This window comes from Rhopalosiphum padi, chromosome 4 (assembly GCF_020882245.1).
Source record: "Rhopalosiphum padi isolate XX-2018 chromosome 4, ASM2088224v1, whole genome shotgun sequence".
Classification (NCBI taxonomy): Eukaryota; Metazoa; Arthropoda; class Insecta; order Hemiptera; family Aphididae; genus Rhopalosiphum; species Rhopalosiphum padi.
The window spans coordinates 33,118,521-33,132,849 of record NC_083600.1 but is presented as its reverse complement, the minus strand read 5'-3'; the positions used below and the strand labels follow the sequence as shown (position 1 = coordinate 33,132,849).

General features: G+C 27.7%; 2 protein-coding genes across 4 annotated transcripts in view; one reads left to right on the top strand and one right to left on the bottom strand.

Annotated features, from left to right (window-relative positions):
- The window catches only part of LOC132929656 (uncharacterized), a 163,117-nt gene that overhangs the window by 137,341 nt on the left and 11,447 nt on the right, over positions 1 to 14,329 (top strand). For all 3 annotated transcript variants that reach the window (XR_009662131.1, XM_060995162.1, XM_060995163.1), the window contains 4 exons: positions 10,946 to 11,124; positions 11,213 to 11,379; positions 12,721 to 13,012; positions 13,096 to 13,226. Coding sequence is in view for 2 of the 3 variants with exons in the window: in XM_060995162.1 (XP_060851145.1) it covers positions 10,946 to 11,124; positions 11,213 to 11,379; positions 12,721 to 13,012; positions 13,096 to 13,226 (769 nt within the window). In the remaining variant the exon portion in view is untranslated. The remainder of the gene's footprint in view (positions 1 to 10,945; positions 11,125 to 11,212; positions 11,380 to 12,720; positions 13,013 to 13,095; positions 13,227 to 14,329) is intronic.
- Positions 11,485 to 12,637, bottom strand: LOC132929659 (uncharacterized). The gene is made up of 4 exons (XM_060995165.1): positions 12,368 to 12,637; positions 12,069 to 12,161; positions 11,790 to 12,007; positions 11,485 to 11,716 (listed from the first exon to the last, which is right to left on the bottom strand). Exons 1-4 carry the CDS (start codon positions 12,635 to 12,637, stop codon positions 11,485 to 11,487), a joined length of 813 nt encoding a protein of 270 aa, XP_060851148.1.

The window sequence follows — 14,329 nt, the reverse complement described above, 5'->3', positions numbered from 1 at the left end:
ATTATTAAAATTTAATATTCATCATTATTATTGTTATTATGCAATATTTCTCGTCCATATGTGGTTCTAATTGACGACAATCCGTAAATGGCAATCCGGGTGGAAGTGGCGCACGCAGCCACGCAAACCATGATCAAAGGTAAATAATTATTAGTATGTATCGTTTTTTGTCAATCCGAACCCACTGTCATATTGTGTGGTATGAGTATATATTAATATATTATAATGGCGTACCCCGAACTCCTCAATACAAAAAGGTCGATATTATTTTCTTTCGTTTTTTAGCTATCATTCATCACCCCCACAGAACTGGCAACAGTAGCAGTAAGTGAATAACTGAGATGAACAAACAAATCTCAACTTTCGAAAAATAAGTATAGATAATATGCCAACTGCCAATCTCGTTTTTTTCTACCTTAATTTCGGCCTCGAGCTACCGCCCACCTTCAAACCTACGGAATAGTTTTGAATTCTAACGCTATATAAAATACACTATTCCGCCAATAAGGCGACGATAATCAGTTTTAGAACTGTAATTATATGTATATTATATGTGTATACTATTTAGGTATTAGGTACTATACCATATATATAGTTGTACGCATATATAAGTAAGTGTGGCCGCGTGGGTAAACGGAATTTCTGGTTTTTATAGTTATATAGAAATTATAATTACTATCATTGATACATTTTTATTTAAAATAAACATAATTCTCTTTTATTCGTTTTCAGATTTATCTCATCTTGTTTGTATTATAAGTATAACTGTATAAACAAAAATATATACATAAATGTATTATAATGATATTTTTTAAATAAATATTCTAATTTTAATTTTATAAATACATTGTAGTATAAGTAGTTTTCTTTGTAACTATTAACAGAACTTAACTTAACTTTGACATATAAATATATACTTCTTTAGTACCAAGTTCCAAATTTCCAATCATCTACCATAATATTATACATGGTGTTTAAGCTTTTAATTTCCATTTTTATTTTTCCCCTAAAGGTACATAATCGCGCGTCTTTTTCGATTTTTCATTTTTTTACCACTTATGACAATTTTCTCAATGTCTATACCTCTGAAACAATTTTTATTTTTGAATACATTTTTTTATACAGTATTTTAAATTTTAAATACATTTTAATATAGGTTTTATAATAGTGAATTTATAATATAGTTATATATTATAGATATAATTATGTAGTAGGTTATTGATTACGCGGTGATGAATTACTGAACTCTATTCGTACAATAAGTACTGCAATTCTATGACAAATTTCATCGTAAACGATTTTTATCGATCTATGAATTGTGCACGTATACTTTTTGATGTTTAGGATATATTTGATATTATTACTATCGTGTTGACTGTTGACGTATTATCAACCCAACGTTACACCTCACCATGATCAATTAGAGCGTGATACATAGAGACATTATAGAGTTGTATATAACAATAGAATGGTAAGAAAAGTTTTATTGTAAACAATTATAACTGTTACCTCGGAACGTTGGCTCTGTATATGAGTACTAAAATATAATTATATCTCATAGGTTTGTACCTACGTGGCTACGTTTAAAAAAAAAAAGCCTCAACGCATGGTTACACTAATTATTATGTTGGTTCAATTAAGTTTGAACATTATACATTAAATAATAAACATTTTTTTTAATGCTCATTAGTAATTACTCATTACTCATTAGTCGCTATTACAAAAATTGTTTAATACATTATAGTAAACGATTTAAAGAAGTACAAATTATAATATATATTAAATACATTATATTTATATATATAAAATAATGTTGATATACATCGTTTTACGTTCTTATACTACTTTTGACATAAATACCGCGGCCTTAGAGCCGTTGGATCTCAAATCTTGATGTAATTTACACTGGTTTATCTAATATCCATGTCAAAATACATTTTACATAAGAGGTACTCCAATATTTGAAATTTAAAACTTATCTTTTACGTTATTTAACCATGACACAAGAACAATTGTTTGCTTTGCCCCTCACATAAAAAAAAAGATAAACCTAAATGGTATTTAATTTCATGTTAATTAATAATTATACCTATACCTATATAATAACTTATGCAATTTAATTAGACTTTACAAATTATTATTTAAGTGGCTGATTTTTTTATTGGATTAATTTATTCAATTGTAATAATTAATAATACATTTTTTTTATTAATATTACAGAAATGATATAATTTACAATATAATGCGTTAATATTATAATATAATACATGGTGTGTACCTATATTATACTTTCCTCTGTAGTCTATATATATTATATAATAAAAATTTATAAACATTAAACACATTCATAGTACGTAGACTTGAATTTCGAGGGTGCCTACAATTTTTCGGGCCCTTTTCTTAATTTGGGTCCTCTCTTAACAAGACATATACATATTTTAGTAAATTATAATGCACAAATAAATATTACTTACATTATATCACATATTAACCAGTGGTATTACCTATAGTACCAAGTAATATTATATTTCATTAGATAGTTGAATCTAAAATCTATTTTCAAGATAATTGCAATACATATTTATTATTTTTACTTTTGTAGTCAATAATATCTAGCTGTTATAATCATAATAAGTTTTATCACGCAAATTTAAAATATTATACGTTGTATTATTTTTTTTATCCCGAAACATATTTTTTTTACGACATATTTTAGAAAAAATACCATTTTTATTCTAGTAACATTAGTTAAAATACGGACACATACATTATATGCTATAAGATTTAAATTTTTGGGCCCCAATTACATGTCGGGGGTTCGCACGTCTATGAACACATTTTAAGTACCTACTTTATTTTTATGTGATATACATTTATGACGTATATAATAATATATTTAATCGAATATTAATGCACCATAAAGCTTTATTAATATATCACGCTCAATGTTCATATAAACCTTGGTATCGTGTCGTTGCTACTTACTAAACATTCGATCATAATTTTTTATTGACGTTTTATCATAATTTATATCTATAAGTATAATAAAGTATATAAGCGTTTTATTTATGTCTATATTTTATACATTACCATAAACATGATTTCATTCTTACATCTGATAAATTAAATTAGTATATAAATTAAAAAAATTTAATTATTATAGCTACATGTTAACATTTTGTTAGTTTTTTAACACTTTATTATCTAATATTATAATTTATAAGTATCTGATCTCTATGTTTCTATTTTTTCCATAACTATATAATAACTATATTTCCATATAAATATATAATAAATAATAATTAATAACTTAATTAAGTAAATTAAGCAGTTATAGTAAAAAGTTTACGATTTTAAATTTTAACAGTCTTCCCTATTAAATCGATAAATCATAACAGCCTTTAATGAAATATTTGTATTTTTCAACCTTGCTGATCTCTATATAGGTATGAGTATAAATGAGTAGGTATAATTTTAGTAATAAAATAATGAGTAGTACAATACTACAATGAGTAATTGCGTTTCTGTAAATATCATTTTATTATTAGGTATAGTCGTATAGGTAATTAACTATGTAGAGGAATAAAATTAGAAAGGGGCGCAGATTCTGGTTAATTATTTCAAAATGAAATATATGGGCGAGTCATCAGTAGATTAGTAGATACATAAAATGAAAAAGAGTAAATGACATAGAATAGAGTATGGTCTAACTTTAAATCTTAAAATAGCCCTGTGAATAACTATAAATTCACGTGGCTATGACATCTCTGGATTCTGAAGATGTTTCGGTAGGTATACCAAATGAGGAGAAAGACCTATGAAAAAAGTTTACTCATCGTCACCGCCATTCTAAAATCTAATTACACAATAAAACTCATTGCCTTGTTGATAATTAAATCGAACCGAATATAGTCACGTTTTCTTCTACATACTTTAGTTCAAAAACGTTCGCTGTATTATTGAGTTAGTAAATAATATACGAATCTATTAATCAATTTTCTGTAGAGAATCGAGCAAAAGGTATTTAAATTTTAAACAGAGCAGACATTTTAATATTTTTAGCAAAAAAATTATATAAGTACCATTTTTCTGGATCTATAGTCAACTATTATAAATTGCAAATGTATTATAATGATCCCTGAACCGTCAACCCATTTGACCATTTTGGGAACCACTGACGTGTCTGACGGTGTTACGCGCCAATAAAACGCATGTCCCGCACGCTCTACCCCTCTAATATGCTTCCGTTTGATAACAACGTATTCAACGCGACGACGGAATCGCCGCCGAGATGAAATAAATTAATATCGTCCTCGTGGACCCTCCTCGTGCGCGTGCATTTCGACCACGGTTGAAGTTAGGCTAGACTTAACCGAACCGCGGTTTCGACGAACGCGCGCGTGCTTTATGAGTCGCCGTCGCGTTTCGTTCGCCGTCGCCACTCGCCGCCCCAGCCGCCGCCTTGTCGTTAGGCCACACTTGGTAATTCAGATATCAGATTCAGTCAATCAGCAGCAGCCGAACCGTTAGTCGTTGTGCTAGTAGTTGCTTTGCAATTTGTTCCGCGTGCGTCTTGCGATTAACGTTCTTAATATTGTAAAATATTATTGTTTTTTTTTCTTGGTGCTTGTGATTAAATATTGTTTTCTCCGTTTTTTATCATGTACGTCTATTCGTGTTCTCGTGTCACGCAGTCGTCGCGTTACATTCAAGTTTGTAAATGTTTCTTGAAATGTTATCACTAGTGTCCTATCCAACAACGACCGTCGACATTATACTTATAAGTTATAAGCTTTAAGCCGGGTTTCCACTATATCGTGTCGCGTAGTGTTGAATACAAATAATATAATAGTATGTTTGACTTGTGAGTAATGTGTTACCGATATTTTGTTACCTACGACATATTACTAAATAAATAGAACACGATAAGACACTATAGTAGAAACCCGGCTTTACGTTCCGAGTTTTGCCTATCGTCTTGCCTCGTCAATTCCGACAGAATGCGATTATCATATTATTATAATATTATTACGTCGACGACGGCCATTATTATTATTATTATTATTATTATTATTACTTATAATAAGTGTGCGAGTATCATAATATGATGTGGTGAGTACAGTACACGCATCGCTAAACTCCAAAGTCAATCGGGAGATAAACGAAATTTACATAAATAATTTTGTAATAGAGGATCTGTATTAGTATTTCGATAAAACTGAAGTTGCTGGAGTCTACGACGAAATCGTACCAAGAAGTCATTCAGAACCCTGCCGATTTTTGAAATCTATGTTAAAAATGTCCATTTTTCTATTGGCGGAATATTTTTGAATTTTTGATATCTAAACAATTTAATAATCGACTCACATCGCTATGCATTCTGGGGATTTCTCCCTCTCCGTATTTTACCGTCATTGTTCACAATTCCATGTACCGTAAGAACAATATTCCAATATACTGTATAAACACTATAAACATGTTTTAATTTATTAACTGTGTTCGTAACACATTACAACACGTTATCCCGTGGACTACGACCTCGCAGACGTCTAAATTTTGTTTACGCATTCAGTAACCGTTTCATTAAATATTCTCTCCCTCCCTTTTAAACATCGCCACCGTTTCATCGACGCGTCGTTAAAGAGTCTACGGGGACGTATTTTTTTCACACGCGAAGGGTTAATATTATAGTAGTAATAATAATAATAATAATAATTTTTGAAATAATGTGTTATGCACTTGTGTGCATTCTTCGGGGCTTGGTACAGTCATCTGCGAGACGTGGTTTTTTATTACGCTTATTAATTATTATTATTCATAAACGTACGCGCGCGACAATTCAATATATTTGTGCCGACGGTCGATGTATACACAAAAATAAATCTTAACCGCATGTTAATCGGTGCGGTCCATTTTGATATGTTTTGTGTTTTTATTTTTATTTTTCTAAACGGTCACCGACAACGTACATAATAATATGTACGATGTACTTCCACATAATACTATAATAGGTAATATTATGTGTGTCAACAACTTAAACGATGATAGAATAATAATAGAAATAATAATGGCGATCTAAAATCTTGTCACGTGCAAACGTTATACTCGATAAATAGCATTCATTTTTAGCATTCGGCAGACACCACGTGCTGTCTCGTCAATACCATAGAAACGTGGGATATACCTACCTGGAGACGCTGGAATCAACAGGCTCTGCCCTCTGACGCGTAATTACACGACCAGTTTGTACCGTTCGAGGCATGATAACTACATGATAATCTACATTCTACACATTCAGCTGTACAAATGTACAATATTATAATATTGTATAGTTATATTATAATAATAAACGTTGATTAATTTCGACCCCACAGTATTCTTATATTTAAAAAGTAGGTACGAATAATTCGTACAGATTCATTCTGGCATTCGTCGAAATAAGTACTAAGATATTATGAATTTTCGTTTGTGCAAATTTTTGAGCAGGTTAACTTTGAAGCATTGAAATAAATGTTTACTAGTAATAGTCCTTGTCCTTGAACGTACTTAGTTTTTACTAAGTTACTTAAAAAAATATCACTAACTAGTTCAAATTTTGATGTTTTTAAAAATATCTTATTCAAGTTCCACACATAAAATCCGCCACTAATGCATTTTTGACTTGTGCATTAAAAAATTATATTTGATTGAAATTTAGACATATATACATGAGCGGATATTTCCGCTTTCCATTAGTGACAGTGTCTTCACTCTACGATAATTGATATATCGATGTGATGAATCTAACGAATAACGATTAAGTTTCATGTTTATTTTGATAGTGTGCTTGTATTAGATGTATCAATGTTCAATTGTCATTCTCATGATAAGATAACCCTGCACGTTGTTTAAACTCTTATAGGTGAAATACTCAGTTTCATGCAGTTATTCATTCAAATATTATTACTCGATTGAGAGATTATTTAATATCAGCTATAAATAATAATATATTTCATATTTTGACAACATTCTTATTTTATACTTCATGCGGCGTAAACTTCCGACATATTTAGTATTACATGTATTATATTGAATAACATACACAATAAATAAACATTGAACATTTGTCTAAGTTCAATAACTATAAATTTAATAATTAACGCCCTTTCGTGATCTATCTCTAGTTATTTTTTTTTTTAAATACAACATCCTTTAGTAAAACGAAATTAAACTCAATATAATCGATAACCCATTAATAATCACACAAACTATTATATGTTTCCCATATATTAAGCTGTGCCTACTTCCTTTGTTAAATTATTAATTACATCTTTTATTAAAAACTTCAATATGTAGTTTAACTTATATAACTTATTTCAGATTCCTTTTTCCGATTTTACTGTTCTTTCGGTTTCCCTCTACGTTGTGTATTGTAAAAAAGTTCAATGTTATTATTTATATCTGACTGACACGATTATTATATGGCCACTTCCTGTGCACTTTATATTATATAATAATAAATCATCTATTCGAGACCCTATTTATAAAATTTTAAACATTTCAAGGGCCCCCGTCGGTGTATAAAAACACAATCATCGCCTCGCAGGAAACATTTTTTAATACATCTCTTAGTTAATATGAAGCCCTTAGCCCTTAGTGCCATACATTTTAATCACTAAGTGGATACTATATTATTAATAGATAACAAATGGATTTTTCTAAAAATGTTTTTCACTTAATCCTTAAAACGCGTATATTATATAGATTCGTTTTTAAATGTATTATCAATGAGTACTTTCGTACTATTCTATTCACATCTGTTTTTGTTATCGGTCATCTGTAGTTTAGAAATATATAGAAATATAGAATATCAATATCCTACTAGTTATCATATTTATTAAAAAATAAATAAAACAATCTAAGTATTTTGTTTTAACTATTCATTATAATTTATAACGCTTGTTTATTGTTTAAAAATGGCCAGTATTTAATTTATCTAAATTGTCTTGAGATTATATTTTAGTAAAAATAATAGTTTTTTTTTTTATAAACACATATAAGAATATAATTCCATTGTTTGTATTTTTCACAATATGATATGTTATTGTTCTATATATATATACTTATGTACCCGTATTATAAATTTATAAAATTAAAAATTGAAAACAAACTTAATTATTCTCTTGTATGTTAAATTAAATTTCTAAATTTCTATTATGTTTATTTAGTATTTTCCTTTTATAGACATAATATTATGGAGTTGTTATACAAAACGTTTAACTTTTTGCACGTATTGGGAATTTAAATCTTTGTACTCTCACTATCTTTTAAAATAACCAAATTATTTTTGATTATATTAATTAAATTCAGTTTTAACATTCGAGATATACATATATGTAAAATGTGTACATCCGTCGTTTTCACCGAACAAAAGAATGTTATTTTATGTTAATTATATGTATGAATTACATTTTTACAAATTTATGTGTATATAATTTGCGTATGTTTCTTCGACAGTTGTTAACCTCCAATCAAGCATTTTCTTGGATATTGTTATACATTACCAACATTTCTTAACAATTTATCCGATTAACAATTTTTAGGATTTAATAGAGTAAAGAACTATTATGATAAGGTCTTTAAATTCGAACCATCCGTTACTACTAATTCGGTAATTTTTATATTATGCCTTAACAAAACTGAAATATAAATTAATAATTATAACAATATATTGAGATATTTTGTTTGTAATAAAATTAAGCTTAGTTAATGATTAATATTTCATAAATTAAAAACGATTTGCTAAAAATCATCATTTTTTGAACACTGTTACGCAATTAATTTCCGATATTTTGTAAAAATTAAATACCTGTATTAAATATTATTATTAATTCATTAAAATTGTATAAAAGGATATTTAAAAATAACATTTTTGAGATAGTATATGCGCTTCATTTTCACTACTACACAATACACACACAATAGGCAATAGCATAAAAATGGCAAAATAGTGAACAAATATGATTTGTTGATTTCAACAACATTTTTTGTTTTAATTAAATAGTATTTTCCCATTTTATATAAATAGATCACGTATTTGACTTCCATACAAAATATGAGATACGTATTGATAATAAATTTGAAGTTTTTAGATTAAATACTACCAACAATTGACAGACATCAGACAGTCACCTGATGGTTCAGCTATTAATCGTTGATAAAGCTGATGTATGGTGATAGCCGATAGGGTTATAACTTACAATTTTTAAGTTATAAGTTTATTACACTCATAACTCATAAGTATTAACTATTAGTTAAGTAATTCAAGTAATTGTTAATTCTATACTTAAATCTATAAATCTATTGTACAACAACAATTGTATACATTTCGAACGTTTTGCGAATTGTCATTAAATATTTTTTTTTTTTTGTATGTTAACTCAAAATAATTATGGCCTGTTAGTGTCTTGTTTTCTAAAGGAAAAGGTAGTTTATGATTTAAAAATTACAAATCGCGATGAGTGAATCGTTAAAATAATAAAAAGTTAACTACAAAAAACACAGAATGGACCGTACTGTATTATAAAAATGCGAACAATTGCATAACACCTATATGGTTGTATATATGTATAATAATGTATATTTCAGACAAATGTCAATTTACTGGTTACTTCGTGCGAATGACGACAAAGTAACCTAGAATACGTTGGCCTAGAACCGCTAGAAAAGATATTTGTGGTATATTCAATTCTATTTATAAAACAACTACTCCGTGGTGCTGGCGGGCTCGTAAAAAAAGAATAACCGCGTGCGAATTGTGAAGTATAATAATAATAATAATTCCACATGGACCACAAACCGGACAACGACGGCGACATGTCTGATTTCGAAACGCCGTTGTTCGACTTAGAATCACAGCGATTGGAATTCGACACAAGCCCGGACGAAACCGATTCTTCCAGTGTTTTTGACTGTAGCCTAGACGAGAGTTTCCAACAAATAAAGAATGACCTAGAACGACTTCACCGATCGACCCCGAAAAAGTCGAATTTTTATCGAACCACGGCTACCTGTCTTGACGAATCGTCCGCTGTCATTGATGACGAGTTTCCCGAAATTGATATCAACCAGAGATTTGACGTTATGAAAGACAGGGTTAGAAATTACCGATCTAAAGAGACGGAAACGTTGAGACGATGCATCATCGAACTAAATAACACTATAGCTTGCGTAACAGACAACGAAGGTAAAAAAACGTGTGTGCAAGACAAAAAAAAAATTATATAATGCGCGTTTGGTGTTATAATATCCTCTCATACGATGGATTTTTCTCTTTTAAGAATTGAAATACAGTACAATATTATGATAATATTCTAAGTTATTTATTGTTATTTTATTGATTTGTAAATTTAATTTTTTAATTTAATCTACAATTTATACCACTGGGGGACAATAAGTAAATGTGATACAAATCAATTATTTGAAAATATAAAAAAATAATAGTCATGTGAAAGAGTTACTAATGGGTGGCTGTTTTCCTCAAAAAGTCACATATTAGAGGTAGTAATAACATAATATTATACCAAGTATATATATATTATAATCGTTAGATATATTTTTCTAAACATTTTGATGTGTGTTGGACTGTTGGATACTTATTAATTATTTTTTTATTTATAAGCGTTTAAATTTAAAATATTTTTCATCGACATTTTAGTGTTCTAAGTACTTTAAATTTTAAAGATTAATATATTTTATTATAAATTTAATCTAACTCCCATGCACTTTTTCAGCATTTTTTTTAAAAAACAAAAATGTATTATATTTAAAGTTAAATGGATATAATACATAGTATCTTGTATAATGTATAATATAATTGTTCTCATATTAATTTATTATTCTTTATTGTTAATCACTATTATATAGTTAATTTTATACTAACTGGATTATCTGTATCTGTTTTCAGGTATGGTTAAAAAGTGTGAACGTTTGGAACTAGATATCTCTAAACAAGAGAAAATCCAATTGCTAAAGACCGACATAGCTGCGATCAAAAGTCGTTTGATGTCATTTTTGCGTAATGACCGGCTAGATAGTAACGTACAAAACAAAAACGAACTCCAAGCCTTAATCCACACTGCTAAGGTACATAATAAATAATTTTCCTATTTTGATTTTAAAACAATACAAATATGGATTTGACTTATTATAAATTTACTCTTAATACTTTTAGACTGAATTATCAAGTTTGGATACTTATTGGAGTAGTCGCAACATAGTGAGCATCACTGAGGAGTTAAACAGACACTTCAATGATTTGAACGATTCAAATAATGTTTTGAATCATATGAACAAAGAAGTCGCAGATCTATATTCTATTTATGCTAACACCAGACAGAGGTAACTACTTATATAGCATTAGACACTTAAGGTCTTTCTTTTAAAACAAATAATCTTAAAAAGTTTTTTTACTGCTTGTAAAATAAAAGCTCAATATTGTAAATTTTAAGGATTTGTCCCAATGACTTGTTTTATCCAATTCACGTATTCCCAATTTAAAAACAAATATCTGAATTCCACATCCAAATTTCCACAATCCATTTTCATTGCCCAAGTCCTCCAATTATATCTTTGACTGGCAATTCCAATTAATTGATTGTCACACATCATTGGACAACCTATATCTTCTTCACAAAATTGCACATCTTGTCTTATTGGACACAACCATTTATTTCCACTGTTAACATCATTAGTGTTCTTAAAATGTAATCTGAACAATATTTTTGTATGCATTTATTATATTTATATACTTAGCTAACTCTTGACATTTTCTTTTAATAGTAATAGTATTGTTTGATATTGTTATCCATTTTTCATAGTAATTTATTGCCATCCTATTTGATGATTTTATATTCGTGCCATAAATTGTGCATTGTTTTTTGTCCCAAAGATAATTATTATTTTCGATAAAAAATGTGTTGTAATAATTTGTTGTTTCATTAAAGAACGTATTAGGAATTCCATTTATCTACATACAATTTTCATCAAATCGTTAATGCTAAATAATGTTTGAGATCTAAGTTAATTACTTCAATCAATAACACTCCATTGATTTCATTTTCAAACTGAGGTGTGTATAAGGCTTGCACTCGATACTTGATTATTTTATTACAACTTTGAACCTTAAAATTATTTGTTGTAATTTATTCATTTTTGTCCATATTTGTACTATAATTGTTTTTTAAACTGCATGTATTATGTATTGGACAAAAAGTGTAAACAATGTTTATCCATTATTTACAATATTTATGTATATATAATATGTGTGTATGTATAAATAATATACCTGTATTATTTAATTGATAAAAAATACTTAAAATGCATTTACTTTGATAAATTGTGGATTAAATTTTTTTATGCAAATTTTCTCAGTCAACATAAATCTATTACTTATTCGACTTGCACAACAAATTGATATTTCTGGTAGATCCGGATGTTTTTCATAAATTCTGTATATATTTTTTAAGTCTGGCGGGCAATACCTAGTTGTTGGTGTATTTGATAATAGTTTATAACTTCTCATATTTTCTGATAAACAATAATTTAAATTAAAGCAAAATAATATTATACTGTAGTAAAACATAATAAGTAGAATCATTGCGCAAATACTTGATTAAATACTAATATTATTTTGCCTTATCTTATAAACAATTATATTTACAACTGTGTTCATGGTTACAGATTAGAAAGTGAGATATTAAGATATCAGAATGCATTGATCACATGGGCTGAGTGTGACAAACAGCTAATGGAGCTTGAGATGAAATTCAAAAGTTTTGGTGATGATGGTGTGGTTGGTGGAAACCAAAAATCTGGATGTTTTGGGTCAGCTTCTGACAGTGGCATGTCAGATTCAGGTTCAGAACATGAGCTCAATGAACATGAAAAACGATTAGTTAACTTAAAACAACTAGCTAACAACTTGATGACTATTATGACTCCAGGCAGTGAAGCACTATCATCAATATTAGCTGTAATATAAAATTAAATATACTCATGAATTAAATTGTATCCAATAATAAAATAATTTTAATCATTATCATTACAATTTTATAGAGAATAGAGAATAATGAAAAACAGTTAAAAGAACTACAGCAGACTTGCAAAGATCTCATAGGAAGATCATCAGAACTTTGCAGTGATGATGACAAATTGGATGGCTGCGAAAGTCACATTAACACCGATATGTAAGTTTGGTCTATCTAAAGAATAATATAGTTTATTGCAATAACAGTATATTATATTCAACCAGTCTTAGCTCTTTCGCGTTGTAATTTTTAGTCTAAAAGTACATAAAGAATATTTTATAATAGGTATATAATGTTTATATGAAAAATGATTATTTTTTTCATTCAAACATAAATTAATTACATATAAAATTTAAAAAAAATTGACTATTTGAAATTTGAATAAAATTTATATTTAGAACATAATAATTCATACAGTATGTTGTAATATAATTAAATATTTAAATATGGAGAAGTTAGGATTAATGTGGTGAATATAAATATAGAACATAGCAAATTTGCATTCAAGTGAATCTATTTTGTTTAATTTTAATAATACAGTGAAATGATCCTATTATCAAATTCAAATATAGAAATATTATGTGTGTTTTCACATTGTTTTTTTTTTGTTTCAATTTTAAAAACGACTTGTTAGGAAGTAAAATATTGAAATTTAAAAAAGTATTATATTGTATGTTGTACATTTTAATTCTATGATAAATAAATAAATGCATATAAAAAACAATTCTTAGCGAAAAGTCTGTCAGCCATAATTATAATTACATAACTATTAATTATTGTAGTAACTTATTTTACTATTAGTAATATGATAGATTAAATGCATTTATTATATTAATAATATTAAATGTTTATAAAAATTTAAAATATGTATTTATATCATGTTTTACTGTTAAATGCATAACTTTTGAGTCAATACATACTTACTATAGTATGTTATAAATATGTTTGTTATATAAAAAAGCAATTCATGAGGAATCTTGTATTAATTTTTTAAACGTTTTGATCGAGTAGAAATTATTCCTTTGCTATCTATAGAAAATAAAAATATCAGCATTTGGTGAAAATTTCAAGTATTTATGGTTATTGATTTTTGAATTACAACTAAATAAAAATATAAATTTCGCCTAAAACTAGATTTATAAAAAAAATCATATTATGCTCCAGCTTATTTTTAATTTTGATCTAAAAGGAATAACTAAATTCACTTTTCTACAAACAAAGATATCGATATTGAAAATAATACTATTTTTTTAATTACTATA